Source organism: Dipodomys ordii, unplaced genomic scaffold, assembly GCF_000151885.1.
Source record: "Dipodomys ordii isolate 6190 unplaced genomic scaffold, Dord_2.0 Scaffold31, whole genome shotgun sequence".
Classification (NCBI taxonomy): domain Eukaryota; kingdom Metazoa; phylum Chordata; class Mammalia; order Rodentia; family Heteromyidae; genus Dipodomys; species Dipodomys ordii.
This window is the reverse complement of record NW_012267247.1, coordinates 10948463-10969518: the sequence shown is the minus strand read 5'-3', so window position 1 is coordinate 10969518 and position 21056 is coordinate 10948463. Positions and strand designations below refer to the sequence as shown.

Below are 21056 nucleotides of genomic sequence, written 5' to 3'. Positions count from 1 at the left end.
CCTGAACTCTGGGCCTGGGCGCTGTCCCTCAGCTCTTCAGCTCAAGGCTAGCGCTCTACCACTTGAGCCACAGCACCACTTCTGGCTTTTCTCTTTTTGCTTATGTGGTGCTGAGGAATCGAACCCAGGGCCTCAGGCATGCAAGGCAAGAGCTCTACCACTGAGCCACCTTCCCAACCCCTGATTTTGTTTTTAAAGTGAGAGTTACTAGCATTTAAAATTTATTACATCATCCAGTCTATGTCTTAACACTCCTCCAGGAACCTCTTCATGTTCAGCTCCAATTGGAGCTCCTGAAGCTCCAATTCCTCTACCTTATCCTTGTAGGTTTTTTAATGAAGGCTTCATTATGTCGGTATGATTGAATAATTGGCTATTGGTAAACAGCTCAATCTTTGGCACCTTCTTCTCCCTGGAGATGGAGGATAAGGTGCCTTGGTTTGTATATTGGCCGGCTTTCATACTGATGTTGCTCTCTAGGGATTCCACCTACCAGTAGTCTCATTAGCATACAAAAGACAGTCTTCACTCCAAAGATTTGAAGAATTGTAAGAGTTGTATGCTAGGAAACTACACGGAGACCACAATATGCACAATGCTATCATAGATGGCTGTTCTCTAGGAGAATGTGAGTGAATGGATCTGGAAGCTATAGTGTTTGATAGGGTTTCATAGATTCAGAGTAAAACTAGCTATCATGGTTGTATGTTTTTTTTCCAGCCATCTTTAATAGCTAACTTAATAGCTCACATTATTTAGGTACTTTCCTTTTTCTGTGTCTGTGTTTAAAATTTTGCCAATAACGTTTTTAAAATTTTTTTGAGCTGTAAATCTTGTCATGAATCTATAATTCTTTTGGTTAAAATCTTCCCAGCCCTGCCTCTAACTTTTTTTATTCTGTTTTTGTAGTATTTTAATGTATAGAAGCTAACTGTATGTTAAATCTTGTAATTTCTGCTTTCACATATGTACTTCAAAACACTTTTCCTACCTCAAGCTATTACCTATATTTTCTTATAGCTCTATTTAAAACTTCAAGAGAGCTGGATGCCGGTGGCTAATGCCTTGTAATCCCAGCTACTCTAGAGGCTGAGATCTGAGGATCCAGGTTCAAAGCTAGCCCGGGGAGGAAAGTCCTTGAGATTCTTATCTCCAATCAGCCACCAGAAAACTGGAAGTGGTGCTGTGGCTCAAGTGGTAGAGCACTTGCCTTGAGCTGAAGAGTTGAGGGACAGCGCCCAGACCCAGAGCCCATGACCAACAACAACAACAAAAAATTAATTAATATAATTAACTTAAACCTCATCAATATCCTCTTCTTTTCCAGTTTGCTTCACAAATAGGTATGCATTGAATTTAATAGGTATTTAATTATTTATTGTCTCTTTCACAGCAAAGATTTGTGGAGAAGATGGACAGGTAGATCCCAACTGTTTCGTTCTGGCACAGGCCATAGTCTTTAGTGCAATGGAACAAGAGTAAGTTAGTTTCATATTTTCACATTTTGTATTCTTTGGAATTTGGGTCAAGTATTAGGAATATACTTTACTCAACTAAAAACAAAGTGTTTGAGAAGATTTATGTTACTTGGATATTTATAATGTCATGTAAGACTTTTAAGACTCTTGGTTAATTTCTTTTCAGTATAAATTATGTAACCTCTATTTGAAACAAGACAATTTTCAGTACTAGTTTCTTATTTCCTAGGTTAAAAGAATTTGTTTTTAGTATTGAAATCATTTAGAGATGGTTAAGATTTCAGCATATCACCATTAGAATTAATTTTTTTACTTAAATAATCCATATCTTTAAGTGGGTATCCTAATGTATTAGCTCATGCTTTTAACAATATATGGAATATAACAAAATCCACATCATTTTGTTGAAACTGCCAACAATTCATTAATTATTGTTGATGCCCTTTAAGAAAACTATTCATTCTTTCAGCATTTATTAATGCTGTGTATAGAACACAAATAAATATATATTATCTGACTTGAAGTAAGTTATAACCCAATAAAATAAACATTGTTTTTTGTTACTGTAATGTGACATAGCCTGTGTTGACTTAGAGGAGAGTTACAAAGTAATTGAGAGATGAGAGAGATTGCTTACAACTAAAGGAATCAGGAATTACACCATCAGAAGTGAGGTGGCCTTGAACTAGGTCTTTATGATTCAGTGGAAACAGTCATGGAAAGAGTGTTTTTTTCCAGTTAGCTCTTTCCTTAGTCATTCCCTCAAGTTTTCCATTTTTGTCCACATACAGGCACTTTAGTGAGTTTCTGCGAAGTCACCATTTCTGTAAATACCAGATTGAAGTGCTGACCAGTGGAACTGTTTACCTGGCTGACATTCTCTTCTGTGAGTCAGCCCTCTTTTATTTCTCTGAGGTAATTCTGCATTTCCTTTTACACTCAACTAGAGCCTCTAAACTGTAAATTCTGGGGTCCTGTCTATACAAAACAATAAAAGACATATCATTCCCAAAAGATTTATTGTTACAAGTTATATCTAGTGGCCAGAATACTTAATGATGATGTAATATCAGATTTAAGAAAACATGAAAATTCAATGTAAAATAACTCCATTTTGAAAAAGCTTATCGAACTACTGCTTGTAAGATATGTGATTTTAATTTTGTGTGTGTGTGTGTGTGTGTGTACGTATACGTGTACACACTGATCCTATAGCTTCAACTCAGGAGAGCCTGAGTGCTATTCCTGAGCTTTTTAAAAAAGCCCAAGGCTAACCTCTACCACTTGAGCTAGGATTATAGGCATGAGCAACTAGCTAGTTTTGGAATTGTTAAGAGCATAGAATTTGATACTCAATTCCAGTGCACATTAATTGCACATCAGACTTCAGAGAATAGTAAAAATTTTTGCTATGCTTTTGATTTTTGCTTGAGCTATTAGATAGCATTGCCCAATGAAGCATTTGCTACAGTAAATATACTAATTTCTTTGAGACATAGAATTTATATAAGGCTTCAGAAAGTGAAATTCTTTTGTTACAAAGCAAATGGCTAATAAGAGGATTCTTAGTCTCTCAAAATAGTCACCTAGACAAGAATACATTTACTCAGTTGACTTGCTTTTTTTCAGCACTTGTTCAGGTAAATAAGTCCTCATGGAGTGATGGAAACAAGTGTAAATGATGTGGTTTGATTTTCTCATTAGCTGATTACACATGTGGAACTACTAATCCAATTTAGTACAATTTTTATTCTTCTAAAGTATTTTATAGGTCATCTTTCGCAAATTACTGTACAATGTTGAATGGTGAAGTAGAATGAAGTAGATCTTGCTGAGTGCCAGTGGCTCATGCCTGTAATCCTAGCTACTTGGGAGGCTGAGATCTGAGGCTCAAGGTTCAAATTTTGCCCAGGCAGAAAAGCTCCAGTGAGAATCTTATCTCCAATTAACCACTTGACACCTGGCAGTGACCAGGGGCTCATGGCTCATGTCTGTAATCCTAGCTTCTCAGGAGGCTGAGCTCTGAGGATCACTGTTCAAAGCCAGCCACAGCAGGAAGACTCTTACCTTCAGGAAACCAGAAGTGGTTCTGTGGATCAAGTGGTAGAGCGCTAGCCTTGAGCTGAAGAGCTGAGCAACAGCACCCAGGCCCAGAGTTCAAGCCCCACCAAAAAAACAAAAAACTGGAAGTGGTGCTGTGGCTCACGTGGTAGAGTGCTAGCCCTGAGCACAAAAAGGCTCAGAAACAATGTCCAGGCCTGAGTTCAAGCCCCACAACTGACCAAAACAAACAAACAAAACAAAAACAAAATGAAGTAAATCTTATTGAAGTAGATTATTTTGCTTCTTGCTTTCTACCTATATTTTAATATTTAAGGCTTATAGATTACAGATGGTGAAAGGAATGTTTCTAGTCTTGTTTTACACTTTTTATTTTTCCTTCCTAGTATATGGAAAAAGAAGATGCAGTGAATATCTTACAGTTCTGGTTGGCAGCAGATAACTTCCAATCTCAGCTTGCTGCCAAAAAGGGCCAGTATGATGGACAGGAGGCACAGAATGATGCCATGATTTTATATGACAAGTGAGTTTGATCAATTGATGCATTTAATAGATATTTATTGAGCATTATAGATTGAAAATAAAGATGAATAAACTCATTCTTTCCTGTCCAGGAGCTAATAGAGAACATAAAAGCTGATTTGCATATAGTGTGTGTTTCAACAAACATTCTAGTGAATATTTCTTTTGGGGAAAGGGAGGGTTAATACATTGTAAGCAGAACAACAAAGGTGTTCTGGGAGGGTTTCATAGGGAGACTTGCTTTGGATCCTTAAGAATAAATTGAGGGCTGGGAAGGTGGCTCAGTGGTAGAGCGCTTGCCTTGCATGCTTGAGGTTCGATTCCTCGGCACCACATAAGCAAAAAGAAAAAAGCCGGAAATGGCGCTGTGGCTCAAGTGGTAGAGCGCTAGCCTTGAGCTGAAGAGCTGAGGGACAGCGCCCAGGCCCAGAGTTCAGGCCCCACGACCGGACCCCCCCCAAAAAAAAAAAGAATAAATTGAGGAAGTGGTGCTGTGGCTCAAGTGACAGAGTGCTCACCTTGAGCTGAGTTGCTCAGGGCAGTGCCCAGGCCCAGAGTTCAAGCCCCATGACCAGCAAAAAATAAATAGAGGGCTGGGAATATGGCTTAGTGGTAGAGTGCTTGTCTAGCACGCAAGAAGCCCTGGATTTGATTCCTTAGTACCACATAAACAGAGAAGGCTGGAAGTAGCTCTGTGGCTCAAGTGGTAAAGTGTTAGCCTTGAACAAAAGAAGCTCAGGGACAGTGCCCAAGCCCTGAGTCAAGCCCCAGACTGGCAAAAAAGAAAAAGAATAAATTGAATATTGTCAAGCAGAGAAAGCAGGAAAGAAAATTCCAGGCATTGGCATAAGCAAAGTAATTGAAATTTGGAGAAATTTGGTACTTTTAAGAAACATGAATTGGGGGACAATATATATATGTGTGTGTATATATATATATATATATATATATATATATTTGATCTATTCATATGTGTGTACTATGTGTATATAGGTATGTGTGTGTATATATATGTATAGATAGATAGATAGATAATTGATTAGTGAGAGGTAGACAAAGAAGGCTTGGTGATTGCTCTTAACATGACCAAGGGCCTAGATTCCACAATCTCTACCACCAGAAACAGGAAGAAAATTGAAAACAAATAAAGAAACTTGAGTTTAGGTAGTCAAAGGAATTATAGGGGGAAATGTATGTGCATATATGTGTGTATAAAATCAAATGGAGGGGGCTGGGAAGGTAGCTCAGTGGTAGAGCGCTTGCCTTGCATGCCTGAGGCCCTGGGTTCGATTCCTCAGCACCACATAAGCAAAAAGAAAAGCAAAAAGAAAAAAGCCGGAAGTGGCGCTGTGGCTCAAGTGGTAGAGTGCTAGCCTTGAGCTGAAGAGCTGAGGGACAGTGCCCAGGCCCAGAGTTCAGGTCCCACAACCGGACCCCCCCCAAAAAAAAAAAATCAAATGGAGGCCCAGCAGTGATGGCTCATGCCTATAATCCTAGCTACTCAGAAGGCTGAGATCTGAGGATTATAGTTCAAAGCCAGCCCAGGCAGGAAAGTCCATGAGACTTTTATCTCCAATTAAACACCAGAAAACCAGAAGTAACTCTGTGGCTCAAGTGGTAGAGAGCTAGCTTGAGCTGAAGAGCCCAGGGACAGCATCTAGGCCCAGAGTTCAAGAACCAGGACTGACAAAAAAAAAAAAAGAAAAAGAAATAAAACGGAATAGGTTTCAAAGGACCTTGCTATGTATGTATGCTTGAAGGCTTATTTTCTTGTACAAATCTGCTTAGGCATATTACTAAACAAATTAGTTTTGTTTTTGGTGCTAGGGATTAATTTTGTGGCCTAACACATGGTAAACATTCATTACCCCCAGAGTTATTCCCATCCAGTTTTCACTGAAAGTGAGACATTAGAAAAAATGTTACAGTGACTAGCATTGAAAATGTCTGCTCAGACAATTGATGACTGGCCAGCTCCATAATCCTTCTCATTGAATTTTTATTTTTTTACTTTGTGAAGAAATTTGCTATTTGTATCCCCAAGCAAGCACTAAGGAAGTAACTTGAAGATAGAACTCCATGGGATTTTAGAGTTGGAAGAGAATCAAGAACTTATAGACAAGGAGACTGCAGCACATTAAGCTGTCTGCCTAAAAGTCACCTGGGAGCTTGATGTTTGTTTTTTGTGCCAGCTTGAACTCAGGGCCTAAGTGCTATCCCTCGAGCTTTTTCACTCAAGGTTGATACTCTACCACTTGAACCACAGTTCTAATCCTTACTTTTTGCTGATTTATTGAAGATAGGGTCTCATGAACTTTGCTTCCTGGGCTGGCTTTGTATTGCTATTCTCAAACCCTCAGGCTCCTAGGTAGCTAGGATTATAGGCATGAGCCTATTAAGAGCTTGTTAAAGCTGAGCACCAGTGGCTCACGCCTCTACTACTCAGAAGGCTGTCATCTGAGGATCATGGTTCAAAGCCAGCCCAGGCTGGAAAGTCCTCCAATAAACCACCAGAAAACCGGAAGTGGTGCTGTAGCTCAAGTGGTAGAGCGCTCGCCTTGAGCTGAAGAGCACAGGGACAATGCCCAAGCCCAGAGTTCAAGCCCCACCACCAACCAAAAAACAAACAAACAAAAAAACCAAAAGCTTGTTAAAAATAAGCTACCAGTGTTCTCTAAAACATTCTGAATTAGCAGGTTTGAGAGATGACCCAGGGAATCTTTAGTGTTAGAAAATAGTCAAAATGGAGATCTACTCTGGTTTTTTTTCCCCCTCTTTTTTTTTTTTTGGTCGGTCATGAGGCCTGAACTCTGGGCCTGGCCACTGTCCCTGAGCTCTTCAGCTCAAGACTAGCACTGTACTTCTGTCTTTTTCTGCTTATGTGGTGCTGAGGACTCAAACCCAGGGCCTCATGCATGCGAGGCAAGCACTCTACCACTAAGCCACATTCCCAGCCTTTCCCCCTCATTTTGTAGATGTGGAAATTAAAGCCCAAAGAGGAAATGAAGTCTTAGAGCGTGTTTGCAGCAAGACTTAGACTAGAATGAAATTCTTAACATTCTGTCTAGCATAAGACATTTATGGAAGATAAAAGAAACATTGATACCTGCTGAAATGACAAGAGTTTGAATGTAGAAATTTAGTCTCAAGTGCCTGAAAGTTTAAAATCATTCACTTGCTTATTTCTTACAACATGGGAGATATAGTGTTTGTTATGAAAATGCTGATTTTATATTCTGGAACAGAACAGTGATCTAAGGCTAGAGTTTAGAGCAAGACTGGTTTTCTCACTAGATCCCATTTTTACTTGAGGAGCCATTTTTATTTATTTTTTATTTTTTTTATTTTTTGGGTCCGGTTGTGGGACCTGAACTCTGGGCCTGGGTGCTGTCCCTCAGCTCTTCAGCTCAAGGCTAGCGCTCTACCACTTGAGTCACAGCACCACTTCCGGCTTTTTTTTTTTGAGGAGCCATTTTTAAATGAAGATGATAGGCGTACCATTGGCACCGTCATTTTGCTAAGTTTCTTGTACAAGATTTGACTTACAACTACCTACTTGTTTGTTCTTATATATAAAATACAAGAAGGACATTATCAAGCCTTGCTGTATTTCTGTCCTATATGAGAAAGAGAGCCACTAGAGTACTCTTATTTTTTTTCTGCCTTTTTGGTGTCCATTTTATAGTCAACTTACCAAAACATCTGCTGCATTATGTCCTATCAAATTACAAATCTTTAAGTTACCATTGTTTCTTTTCATTTCCTTAAATCATCAGCAAGTCCTATGCATTCATTCCAAATATCTCACATTCATTCACTTCACCCTTTTTCCTTTTTATTCCTACCTATTTATTTTTTATTTTTTATTTTTTTGGTCGGCCGTGGGGCTTGAACTCTGGGCCTGGGCGCTGTCCCTCAGCTCTTCAGCTCAAGGCGAGCGCTCTACCACTTGAGCTAAAGCGCCACTTCCGGTTTTCTGGTGGATTATTGGAGATAGGAGTCTCACGGTCTCTCCTGCCCGGGCTGGCTTTGAACCGCGATCCTCAAATCTCAGCCTCCTGAGTAGCTAGAATTACAGGCGTGAGCCACCAGTGCCCGGCTACCTATTTATTGTTTATGCTTTGTATTATGATCTTATATTTTCATTATATCGTGTGCACAGTTCTTCTTTGTTATCTTTTCAGGGGAAATATGTCTTTCTCTTAAACCTTAATTTGGACTACTAAGCCCTGAACAGGAACATAGGTCCATTAAATATATGTGGTTGTTTGATTTATTTGCTTCTTTTGTGATCTCTCACAGATGTTAAAACGATAGCAAAGTTGGTTGGTCAGAAACTGAAGATGATTGAAAAGCAGATAGGGACGTAGTAAGTTGACCAGGTATCTTTAAGAAAATGAGAATAGGTAAATAAAGGTTATAGCAAGGCTGTCATCACCCATATCTATTTGAATCATGTAGGTAGGTATAGGTACCTAAAGATTTGGAATTTGGTTTTACTCTGGATATCTTTCTGACATAGGTACTTCTCCCTCCAAGCCACACATCCTCTTGGATTTGATGATGTTGTGCGATTAGAAATTGAATCCAATATCTGCAGGGAAGGTGGGCCACTCCCTAACTGCTTCACAACACCATTACGTCAGGCCTGGACAACCATGGAGAAGGTAACTAAGATATTAAAAAGTATTAAACTACAAGTTTTATTGGTGGAACCCAGAAAAATATGGGGAAAACGAAACATAACCTACAGTAGAAAATGGAAACAGTTCAGCCTAGTGATTAAGAGCAGAGGCTTTGAGTCTGTCTTGATATGTATTAACTTCACCGTTATAGGGTAACTAATGCCATTTTTCTCATCTGTAGAGAAGAAATAATACCAGTTATTTTAGGATGAAAATGAGGTATAAAATGCTTATTAATGTCCATGGTATAATTAGGGAAGGAGTCCAAAGGTATAATTCCTCTGAAAAACTAATGAGCTGTTTAACAAAGTGAATGCTAGGAAGAAGAATGGAGAAAGGAAAGGTGTTAATGTACATTATGTGAAAATTGAACTATAGAACTTGAAGGTTGGGGGAAACAATGGAAAGGGTGACATTGATCAAGATGTATTGTACTTACGGAGTTGAAGCTTCTTTATACAACTACTTAATAATGAAAGAAAGAAATGCCAGAATTAAAAAGCATTTTTAAAAAGTTATTGTTACTGTTAGTCATGTATAAGTATAAGCAAGGTTAGCTTAGGATTGATACAAATATTTTTCAATTTCTGCTATTAAAATTGAAACACTTTTTGTTTTCAGATTATATTTATTTTGTAAATCTTTTATGTATAACTCAAGTGCTGATGGCTCATGCCTGTAATCGTGAGATCTAAGGATCATGATTTGAAGCTAGCCCAGGCAGAAAAATTCATGAGACTCTCATCTCCCATTAATCAGCAAAAGCTGGAAGTGGAGATATGGCTCAAATAGTAGAATGCCAGCCTTGAGTTTAAAAAGGCCAAGCAAGAGCTCAAGGCTCTTGAGTTCAAGTCCCCCAATACCAGCACCAAAAAAGAAAAAAAGATATATATCTTATACTTTTCTAAAATGTTTTTATGAAAAATTTCAAGCATTTAACAAAGTTAAATAATTTTACAGTGAAAATTCCTAGACCCACTCATTTATATTCTTCCATTGCTCTACATACCTGTAATCCATTCACCTATTAATTTCTTTTATGTACATGTATCTTTATTAATATTCATCTTATAAATGTCAAATTAGTGTTTTTGTATCCAACTTTGATACAATTCTTGTAGTTTTCCATGTTGTCAAAAACTTTACTATAACAATTTCTCTACCTTTAGACTTGTGTTCTATCACTTGTGAAATACTGTTTTTATATGTCATGATCACTTACAAGGTATCACAAATAGGTTGATCATAATGAAGTGTTAAAACCTGTAAATGACTTAGTCTTTTATTTTTTTATTGTTAAAATATTGTACAAAGGGGTTACAATTACATGGGCAAGATAATGAGTACATTTCTTATCAAGCATTGTAGCCCCTCCCTTGTTTCCCCTTCCCATCTCTTCCCATCCTCCCCCCCTACCCCGCCCCCCCCCCACTTAGTCTTTTAAAATAGAATAGTTTTACGAGCTGGGCACTGGTGTCTCACACCTGTAATCCTTGCTATTTAGGAAGCTGAGATCTGAGGATTGCAGTTCAAAGCCAGCCTGGGCAAGAAAGTCCATAAGACTCTTATCTCCAATAAACCACTCAGGAAAGTCCTGAATTGGAGCTGTGGCTCAAGTGGTAGAGCCTAGCCTTGAGCCAAAGAAGCTCAAGAACAGGGCCCAGGCTCTGAGTTCAAGCCCCAGGACCCATACCAATAAATAAATAAGTAAATAGATTTTGCAACAAATTGCACAGAGTCCAGGGTAAGTTAATGTTATCATTAAGTTAATTACCATTAACATATTATGTTGCTAATTTATGCCATATGTGTCCAAGTAGAAAAAAATTAAGCACTGATACATAATACTGCACACAAAAGAATAAAGTTAAAATTATATATATAGCAAATGAAATCATTAAAATTCTGGAAGTAATATAATACAGTATCAGTAATTACCCAGAGATGATCATTTTTCCATTGTTAAAATTAAAACTTTTCTGGTTTTAGAGAATAACCTAGGGCTGGGATGTAGTTCAGTGGCAAAGCGCTTGCCTAGCAAGTGCAATGTCTTGGGTTCGATCCCCAGTACCAAAAAAAAAAGAAAGAAAGAAAAGACCAAAAAAAATACAGAGAATAACCTATAGCATGTAAAGAATGTAAACTTTCTGGGAGGTAAATACAGAGAAAACCAGAATGCAACTAGGCACTTTGTATATGTTGTATATGCCTTTAATCCTGGCTACTTGAAGGCTGAAAATGGAAGAATTACAAGTGTGAGGCCAGTTTGGGGCACTTAGACCATGTCTCAAAATAAAAATAAAAATGGACTGGAGATATGGTATAGAACTTCCCAGTATGATACGGAGAAGGGAGGAGCAAAAATGGTCTTGTGGGATTGGAGGCATGGCTCAGTTGATAGAACACTTAACCAGTGAACAAAAGCATCAGGTACCAACCAAATTCAAGCCCTGATCCAGACCTAAAAGAAAAGAAAGAAAAGAAAAGGTTCTTACTACATGTTTTTAGGTTAGGAACTTGCATAAATGTTTTTTTGGGGGGAGGTTGTTGTTTGTTTTATGGGGGGGATTGGGTGTGCTGGTACCGAGGCTTGAGGTCAGAGCCTCTTGATCTTGCTTGGCTTGTGTCCTAAAGCTTGGAGCTCTACACTTGAACCACATCTCTTCCAGCTTTTTGCTGGTTAATTGAAAATAATACTTTTAAAGACTTTTCTGCCTGGGATAGCTTCAGACTATGATGTTTAGATCTCAGCTTCCTGATTTGCTAGGATTACAGACATGAGCACCAGCACTTGCCTTTATTTATTCATTCATTCATTTATGTATTGGTTGTGGGAGTGTTCTACCACTTGATCCACAGCACCACATCTGGTTTTCTGGAGGTTAATTGGAGATAAGAATCTCATGGACTTTCCTGCCTAAGCTGGATTTGAACCACGTTCCTCAGATCTCAGCCTCTTGAGTAGTTAGGATTACAGACGTGAGCCACCTGCACCTGGCTTGCCTGTAATTTTTTTGCCCCTGTGCTAGTGTTTGGAACTGAGCCTCATTCATGCTAGGCAGGTATTCTGACCCTTGAATCACACACCTCAACCCCTTTTTTGCTTTCATTATTTTTAAGATAGAATCTCACTCTTTTCCTCAAGCTAGCCTCAACCATGAATCTCCCTATCTACAGATTCGTGTGTACTTGGGATTACAGGCTTTATATTAACCATGCCTGACTTATTTATTGAGATGAGGGTCTCACTTTTTCCCCAGGCTGGCTTCAAATCATGATCCTCTCAATCTCTGCCTCCTGAGTATCTCTGACTGTGTCTGGCTATGATAATTTAGAGAACACTTAGCATAACCTTGGTATATGAGTGGGAAAAGGATATAATAACTCATTTATTAAATGCTTTCATGAAAGTAAACTAAGCAACACAAGGGTGGTGATAAGAGGGAGGAAATGAGAGAGAAAAGAGAACAGCCGATACTAAGCAAAAGGAAAGAAATGTACATATCACCCAATCTGGAAGAAACAGTTTTATTGTTATAGTTCGTAGAGTTCGTAAGCTTTGTATATTAGAATGATGATGATTATCGTTGTGAAGGTTAAAATATGTTTGTGACTTTAGCTGAGTATAACTATGCCAGTAATGTGAAATTCATGTAGTTACTTATTCTCAATAAAGAAATCCTTGGGGGGAAATGCTTATAGTATTTTTATACTGGTAAACAAAAGAAATGTGACTTATGTTTCCCTTCCCAGTCACTATTCTGTAAAGAAGACATGTTAAATACAGACATACATATTTACAGTTATACTAAGCACTGGAAGTTTTGTTGTTAAACAGTTCAACTAATAACCATGGAAACTTAGCATCACCAGCAATTACTGAATACAAGACAATATGCGCCATTAGGCATTTATTTAACAATCATTTTTTGGGTGGGAGGTAGTGCCCAAGCATTGGAAAGTCTGTGTGGGATGCTGTTTTTGCTGCTAGTAGGGTTTGAATTCAGTACCTTGTGCTTGTTCACTTGGCTGGTGCTCTACCACATGAGCCATACGTCCAGCCCAGTTTTTTTTTTTACTGGTTATTTCAGAGACAGCATTTCATGGACTTTCTGCCTGGACTGGATTTGAACCCAGGTCCTCTGAATCTTAGTTCCTGAGTAGCTAAGGCGGGGGAGGGGGGGAAGATTGGGGGCAGCAGAATTATAGGTTTGAGCCAAAATATAGAACTGAGCCAAATCCCATTGTTTCTTTTATCTTTCTCTTTTTTGTCAGTGTGGGGGACTGAATTTGAAAGGCAAACGAGTCACATCTTTAATCCACAGATACTTTGCTATATTGCTGGTGTTGCAAATCGGTAACATTCTTTGAAAGGATACATTGGCCAGTATTTCAAAGCTAAAATTTAACTCAGCAATTACACTCCTGATAATTTATCTTAGGGAAATGAGTTCAGGTGCACAAATCCATATGTGCACACTTTTTTTGTGTGCATGTTGGCACTCAAGCTTGAACTCAAATGCTTGAGCTTGGCTTTTCTGCTTATATTGGCACTGTGCCACTTGAACCATACTTCTACTTCCGGCTTTTTGCTGGTTAATTGGAGATAAGAGTCTCATGAACTTTCCTGTCTAGTCTGTCTTCAAACTTCAACCCTCAGATCTCAGCCTCCTGAGTAGTTAGCATTATAGGAGCTACCAGCTCCTGGCGGCTAAGACGTTAAATATTTATTACATACATACCCCTAAGAAAAAAATTAGTTTCAGATGATATCTAATCTATGGAAACTAATTCTGCTTTCTAAAATGTGAAGTGTGTAATTTCTATGACAGATATTTGGCAAGGGAACAACATTAAATACATTGTCATTTTATGGCATAAAGGTATATGCAAAGGGATAATAGAATATAGCAAGGAAAAAGTACAAATATTTGTAGTAGAATTTTAAGTAAAGTTTAATATAAGAGATGCATTTGATTTTCAACTTTAAAATAATGTTTTCCATCCATTTCAGGTCTTTTTGCCTGGCTTTTTGTCCAGCAATCTTTATTATAAGTATTTAAATGACCTCATCCATTCCGTTCGAGGAGATGAATTTCCTGGAGGGAATGTTTCACTGGCTGCTCATAGCTCTGTAGGCCTTCCAGATGAGTCTCACTCGGGAGGTTCCGATAGCTCCACCTCTCAGGTATTAATCTGGTTTGCATCTATTATGAGGAAAAGCATGCAATTTTTTTCATTCACATACCAATAGCAAACCATGTTTATTTATAACTTTTTGTTATAGTTACAAGAAATAAAATTAATCTACTTAATACAAATTCTAATCAGAGTACTTGTGGTGATTAACCATTATAGTATAGTGTAAAGTATCATGCTTTTTAATTCAGGTCATTAATCTGCTTACCATCATTGCTTTTATGCTTACTAATTAAATACATTAAATTATATTTATAGCATCTGAAGAGCCTTTTGTGTAATTGTTTGCTTTCTTAATACCATATTTTACTCAATAGTTTTTAGCTTTAGTTTGAACTAATTGTATTTATTTTGAACTCATTGTATATTTCCTTTTGTGGTTTTTGTTGAGTGTTGTCATATATCACACCTTATCAAATTCTCCCCTAAATCAAATGAAGGGGCTATTCCCAAGATAGGAGATCAAATGGAGACATTATAAAGTTAACTGATTTTATTAAAATCACATAGTAAGTGGTACAGCCAGAAATAATTCTCTATTGTTCTTTCTCATGGCTTAAAAATACAGATTAATAATTTTTACGTCACTATAAACAACATTTTGAATCTTTTGATTCTTGACCTTAGATAAATTAAAACCCCCTTTTTTTTAAATTTTTTTTTTTGGGGTCTAGTCATGGGGCCTGAACTCTGGGCCTGAGCGCTGTCCCTCAGGTCTTCAGCTCAAGGCTAGTGCTCTACCACTTGAGCCACAGTGCCACTTCTGGCTTTTTTCTTTTTGCTTATGTGGTGCTGAGGAATCAAACCCTAAAGTGACGAGAAAAAGTAATGCTCATCTATGCTATCAAGTCAGGACAGTGCTACCTTGGTACAGGGAAGGTTAATGATTAAAAGAGGCTTACGAAGGGTTACTTGACAGGTAGCTAAGTGTAGTTGTTATGTTGTTTTGTTTTGTTTGTTGGTCCTAGAGTTGGTCTCGGGCTGTTCCCCTACTATTTGAGCCATGCTTGCAGATTGTGTGTGTGTGTGTCTGTGTGTCTGTGTGTGTGTGCGCGCATGCATGTGTGTGCATGCATGTGTGTGCGCGTGCGTGCATGCTATTCCTGGTTAGTGGTTACTGGAGCTTGAAGTTAGAATACTGTGCTCTTGTTTGGATTTTTCAATCAAGACTAATGTGCTACCATTTGAACCATACTTCCTCTTCTGGCTTTGCTACTTAGTTGGACATTAAAGTCTCACTTTTCTCTCTGGGCTAGCTTTCTTTGGACCATAACTCTCAATCTCAGCCTGCTGGGTAGTTAGGATTACAAATGTAAAGCCACCAGCACCTGGCTGCATTGAATATTTTTGAGGTAGGGTCTCAATTTTTCCTAAGCCTGCCTAGGCTTACTGTTTTTGTTTCATGAGGGATGACCAGTGCATGCAACTGCACCAGCCTTTTGTCAAGATGGAATTTTTATGCTGGTCTTGAACTGCACTCTCCCATCACTACATCCAGGTAGCTAGGATTCCAGGCTTGAACTTCCATAACCCAGCTTGTCCATTTTGCCTTTTGATAAAAGCTAGAATGGCTTTTTTTATTAGACATGTTTAGGTACTAGGTCTTAGTTTTCTAGTGATGTCTGGTTTTGATACCCAAGACATAGTGATATCATTGAATTGATGGGGCAATAGTCTTTTATTCTAGTTTTGTTTTGTTTTGTGCTTTTTGTTTTTTGTTTCGGTTGTGGGTTTTTTTTGTTGTTGTTGTTAGTCCTGGGCTTGAACTCAGGGCCTGAGTGCTCTCTGAGCTTCTTTTGCTGAAGGCAAGCACTCTATCACTTGAGCCCCAGCACCACTTCTGGCTTGTTTTGAAAAGTTTACTGGAGATAAGAGTCTCATGGACTTTTCCTGCCTGGGCTGTCTTTGAACCATGATCCTCAGATCTCAGCCTCCTGAGTAGTGAGGATTACAGGCATGATCTACTGGTGTCCAGCTATTTGTTAAATTATGTGCTGCTTTGGATTGCTCTTTATATCTATTTAATTATTTTGTTTTATTAATCTATCCCTTAGGTTATAAACATTAAGCTGTTATTCCCTTTTTGCTATTTTAAACCATGCTGTAATGAATAATCTATGTAAGTTGTGCATAAATGTAAGGCTGTCTGAAATTGTATTTCAAGAACTGGAATTTTTGGGTCAGCTCATAGTTGTTTCATGAAAATACCAATTCTGACTTGCTTTTGTTTTTTTTGTGGGAGTGATAAGAGTAGGAGAAGGGGAACTTATTGTACTGAATCACTATAGAAAGGATTGTTTAATTTCTCATTTGTCACAAGTCTCATAATAATCAAAAGCATTCTTATTTATTCTGTAAAAAAGAGGGTGTTGCATTTCTTAACCATGATACAATTGCCTGGACGGATGAGTTTTTCAAACAGAATAATTCCTGTGAGGATAGCACATTTACTGGGGTACATGTCATTAAGAAAACAGATTTGGTAGCTGTGTGCTAGTGGCTCATGCCTGAAATCTAGCTACTCAGGCTGAGATCTGGGGATCATGGTTCAAAGCTAGCCTGAGCAGGAAAGTCTGTAAGACTCTTATCTCCAACTGGGAATAGTGCTATGGCTCAAAGTGATAGAGCGCTAGCCTTGAGTGAAAAAGCTCAGGGACAGTACCCAGGGCCCTGAGTTGAAGCCCCACTTGATGTACAAATTCTTGTTACACATTTTTGTCTTGTGAGTTCTCCTCCTGTAGGTGTAGTCGGAGGATACATATCAGAATCATTCTGTTGCCATTAAACTTCTTAGTAGTGAAGGAGTTGAATAAAAATTATAGTTGAAACACTGAAAAAAAATTTGTCTGTATTTCTAACTCAAAACTGGTTTGATTTTTGAATAATATACTAATTTTTTACAATTTCTATTATAGTCCAATGTGAAAAAAGCCAGTATTAAAATTCTGAAAAATTTTGATGAAGCAATAATTGTGGATGCTGCAAGTTTGGATCCAGAATCTTTATATCAACGGACATATGCAGGGTAAGCTTAGCTCATGTCTCAATTTTCATAAAGAATTTAACATCTTAGCCAGGCACTGGTGGCTCATGCCTATATTCCTAATTACTCAGAAGGCTGAAATCTGAAGATGATGGTTTGAAGCCAACCCTGTAGACACATCTAAAACATTCTTATCTGTAATTAACCTGCACAAAAGGCAGAACTGGACACATGACCCAAGTAATAGAACACTAGCCATGACTGAAAAAGCTAAACAAGAGCTCAAAGATCTGAGTTCAATCCTTGAAATCTCACTTGACTACACAGTAAGATCCAACCCAGTCTGGTCAACACAGAATGACCCTTACAAAAGAGAGAAAAAAAAATAATTATGACTGAAGTATTTTATATGTAGGTATGAGAACAGAATAATGAAACATGTTAAAATAGCTTTTCAGGAAAAGTACATTATGTGCGTGTATGGAAATACCACAATGAGACATGATAACACTAATAAAGACAAAAAGTTGTTGAGTGCCAGTGGCTGACACCTATAATCCTAGCTACTCAGGAAACTGAGAACCCGGGCAGGGAAGTCCATAAGACTGTCACCTCCAGTTAACCAGCAAAAAGCCAGAAGTAGAGCTATGTTCAAGTGATAAAGTACTAGCCATGAGCAGAAAAGCTCAGGGACAGTGCCCAGCCCCTGAGTTCAAGCCCCAGGACTGTCCAAAAGAAGTAAGATTTAGCTAGGCACCGGTGGCTCACACCTGTAATCCTAGCTACTCAGGAAGCTGAGATCTGAGAATCACAGCTCAAAGCTAGCCCAGGCAAGAAAGTCCATGAGACTCTTATCTCCAATAAACCACTAGAAAATTGGAAGTGGCCCTGTGGCTCCAGTGGTAGAGCTCTAGCCTTGAGCTGAAGAGCTGAGGGACAGGGCCCAGGCCCAGAGTTCAAGCCCCCCCTCCCCCACCGACCCAAAAAAAAAAAAAGTAACACTTAATCTTTTTTGTAGGATTAGTATTGGAGCTTGAAGTCAGGGTCTTACATTTGCAAAGTACTCTAAACTTTCCCATATCCTCAACTCAATACCAAGCATAATGTATTTCTTTTTGTTGTTTTGAATTTTTTTTTTTGGTACCAAGGCTTATACTCAGAATGCCATGCTCTTCTCAGCTTTCTTGCTCAGCTGGCACTCTACTACTCGCCTTAGCCTCCCTAGTTCTTAGATTACAAGCATGTATCGCCACACTTGGCTTTTTCCTTTGCAAAGTTGTCTTGGCTGTTCTTGTGCCTTTTTCTGTGTGTGTGTGTGTGTGTACTTTAGAATAATGAATTATCTATCAGTCTGTCAAGTTTACCAAACCTTAGGATTTTTTAATGCAATTATATTAGATTACTTTGCTCTCTGTGGAGGAAAGTTTTATTTTAAATATACCCACTTAGAATAACAGAAAAACAAGCCATGTGCCATTGGCTCACGCCTGTAATCCTAGATACTCAGGAGGCTGAGATCTGAGGATCGTGGTTCAAAGGCAGCCTGGGCAGAAAAGTCCGTGAGACTCCTATCTCCAGTTAACCACCAGAAAACTGGAAGTGGCACTGTGGCTCGTGGTAGAGCACTAGCCTTGGGTAAAGACCTAAGGGGCAGCACCCAGGCCCAGAGTTCAAGCTCCATGACCAAAAAAAAAAAAAAAAAAAAGAATAACAGAAAAGCTATAAATTGTGTTTCTAGCTTCCTAGATTTGGATAAGATACTTAAAGTTGATTTTGATTGTTAGCAGTTATATTTTTCTTTTCATCCTTATATAGGAAGATGACATTTGGAAGAGTCAGTGACTTGGGGCAGTTCATCCGAGAATCTGAGCCTGAACCTGATGTAAAGAAATCAAAAGGTTATGATAACTTTATGCTTCATCTTAAGCTTTTTCTTACTCACTGGTTGCCAATTAGAGGTTAAGCTGGTCATACCACCAAGTCTCTTATGCTTATGGTCACAGTAAGTGAAAAGGCTTTGTATAAGTCACAAATTTATACAAGTTTCTTCCAACTAGGCACCAGTGGCTCATACCTGTAATCCTAACTACTCAGGAGGCTGAGATCTGAGGGTCATGGTTCAAAGCCAGCCTGGGCAGAAGTCCATGAGACTCTTATCTCCAATAGACCACCAGAAAAATGGAAGTGGGGCTGTGGCTCAAGTGGTAGAGCGCTCACCTTGAGCTGAAGAACTCAGGGACAGCACCCAGGCCCAGAGTTCAAACCCCATGATTGGCAAAAAAAAAAAGTCTCTTCCTCTGAATGTAAAGTTACTGAACTTGCTTTCCCACTATAGAAGGCACAGCAACACAAGAAAATACTGTTCAGCTGGACACTGGTTGCTCACACCTGTAATCCTAGCTACTCAGGAGGCTGAGATCTGATGATCACTGTTCGAAGCCAGCCCAGGCAGGAAAATCTGTGAGACTTATCTCCAGTTAACCACCAGAAAATGAGAAATATTACTATGGTTCAAAGTGGTAGAGCAAAAAAACCCTTGAACAGAATTGCTTAGGGACAGAACCCAGGCCCCAAGTTCAAGCCCCATGACTGACAAAAATAAATAGGGGCTGGGAAGGTGGCTCAATGGTAGAGTGCTTGCCTTACATGCATGAGGGTCCTAGGTTCGATTCCTCAGCACCACATAAGCAGAAAAAGACGAAAGTGGCATGTGGCTCAAGTGGTAGAGTGCTAGCCTTGAGCTGAAGAGCCGAGGGACAGTGCCCAGGCCCAGAGTTCAGGCTCCAAGACCGACAATAAATAAATAAAAATAATAAATAAAATAATCTTTACATTTCCTAATGGCAAGATACCAAATCTGGATTGGCCTTCGGGGTTTTTTGGCCCTTTATTTTGTTAAATTTTCTCAAAATAGCTACAGTATGTGTAGAAAATATTAATAAGTTTAAATTTATATCCTTTTTTTCAGTCAGCAGAGGAGCAGCTTGGCAAGTCTAAGAATTAGACTGAAATCTTTTCTGACAGTACATTCTTTGTAACCAAGTCTAGGTTCCAAAGTATTTGGTTAACAAGAGATTTTGTAAAGTGTCTATCTATTCTTTAAGATTGATCCATTGTTCATCTTCCTACAAAATTTAATAGTACTGTATTTCTGTTATGATTAACTTATTTTCTTAATGCAACATCAGTTGGCTAATCAATTTTACCCTTTATTTTGATAAATAATCTATGGGTTACATATATATTAACAAAGTAAGCAAAAAATCTAACAGTTGTTGAAATAATTTAGAACAAAGAAGGGCCTCATTGACCTTACTTATATTAGTTGCTATTTTATCAGAAATGTGTCAGGTGGGGGCTGGGAATGTAGCTGAATGGTAGAATGCTTACCTCATATGCATGAAGCCCTAGGTTCGTCAGTACCACACAAACAGAAAAAGCCAGAAGTGGCACGGTGGCTTAAGTGGTAGAGTCCTGGCCTTGAGCAGAAGAAGCTTCGGACAGTGCCCAGGCCCTGAATGTAAGCCCCATGACTGGCAAATAAATAAATAAAAAAGATGGTTGTGGACTGGGACACTTCAACAGAATTATTTTAAAAATTAAAAAAATCAAGATTAGAAGAATGGTTTAAGTGATAGAGTGCCAGCTGTGAGCAAGCAAGTTGAACAAGCTGAAGTCCCTGGGTTCAAGTCCTGTAACTGGTAGGGGGGAAAAATGAATAGAGGATTGAGCTAGAAATGTTGGCATGTCAGGAGATAAGACCAATGTAGCTAGAGTGAGTGAGCAGAGGAATGAATGGTAGAAGGTGAGTGAGAGATCATAGGCAAGGACTGGAAATTATTAGGGACCCTTGAAGGTTGGAATAGGAAGCAATGTGATATGACGGATGCATTACATGGATTATTCTGGCAGTCATTTGGAAATAGACTATAAAGTTTAAAAGGAGAAGCAGAACATTCTTGACAGGGATCAGTAGATTAGGCTGGTAGTGGAGGAACAGTCAGATTTTGGGTGATGTTTGATAATTGAGGAAACAGGATTTTATCTCTTCTAGAAATTCTGTCCATCAAGTTATTTATGTAACCAAGACCCATCTACATAAAATAATGAGAGGAATTTGAGCAGTTT

At 38.6% G+C, this 21056-nt stretch overlaps 1 protein-coding gene across 1 annotated transcript in view; it reads left to right on the top strand.

Annotated features, from left to right (window-relative positions):
* The window catches only part of Akap10 (A kinase (PRKA) anchor protein 10), a 67655-nt gene that overhangs the window by 28485 nt on the left and 18114 nt on the right, over nt 1-21056 (top strand). Inside the window, exons 4-10 of the mRNA XM_013016346.1 lie at nt 1394-1478; nt 2270-2393; nt 3926-4062; nt 8584-8728; nt 13761-13934; nt 16861-16970; nt 18744-18826. Coding sequence (XP_012871800.1) covers nt 1394-1478; nt 2270-2393; nt 3926-4062; nt 8584-8728; nt 13761-13934; nt 16861-16970; nt 18744-18826 — 858 coding nt within the window. The remainder of the gene's footprint in view (nt 1-1393; nt 1479-2269; nt 2394-3925; nt 4063-8583; nt 8729-13760; nt 13935-16860; nt 16971-18743; nt 18827-21056) is intronic.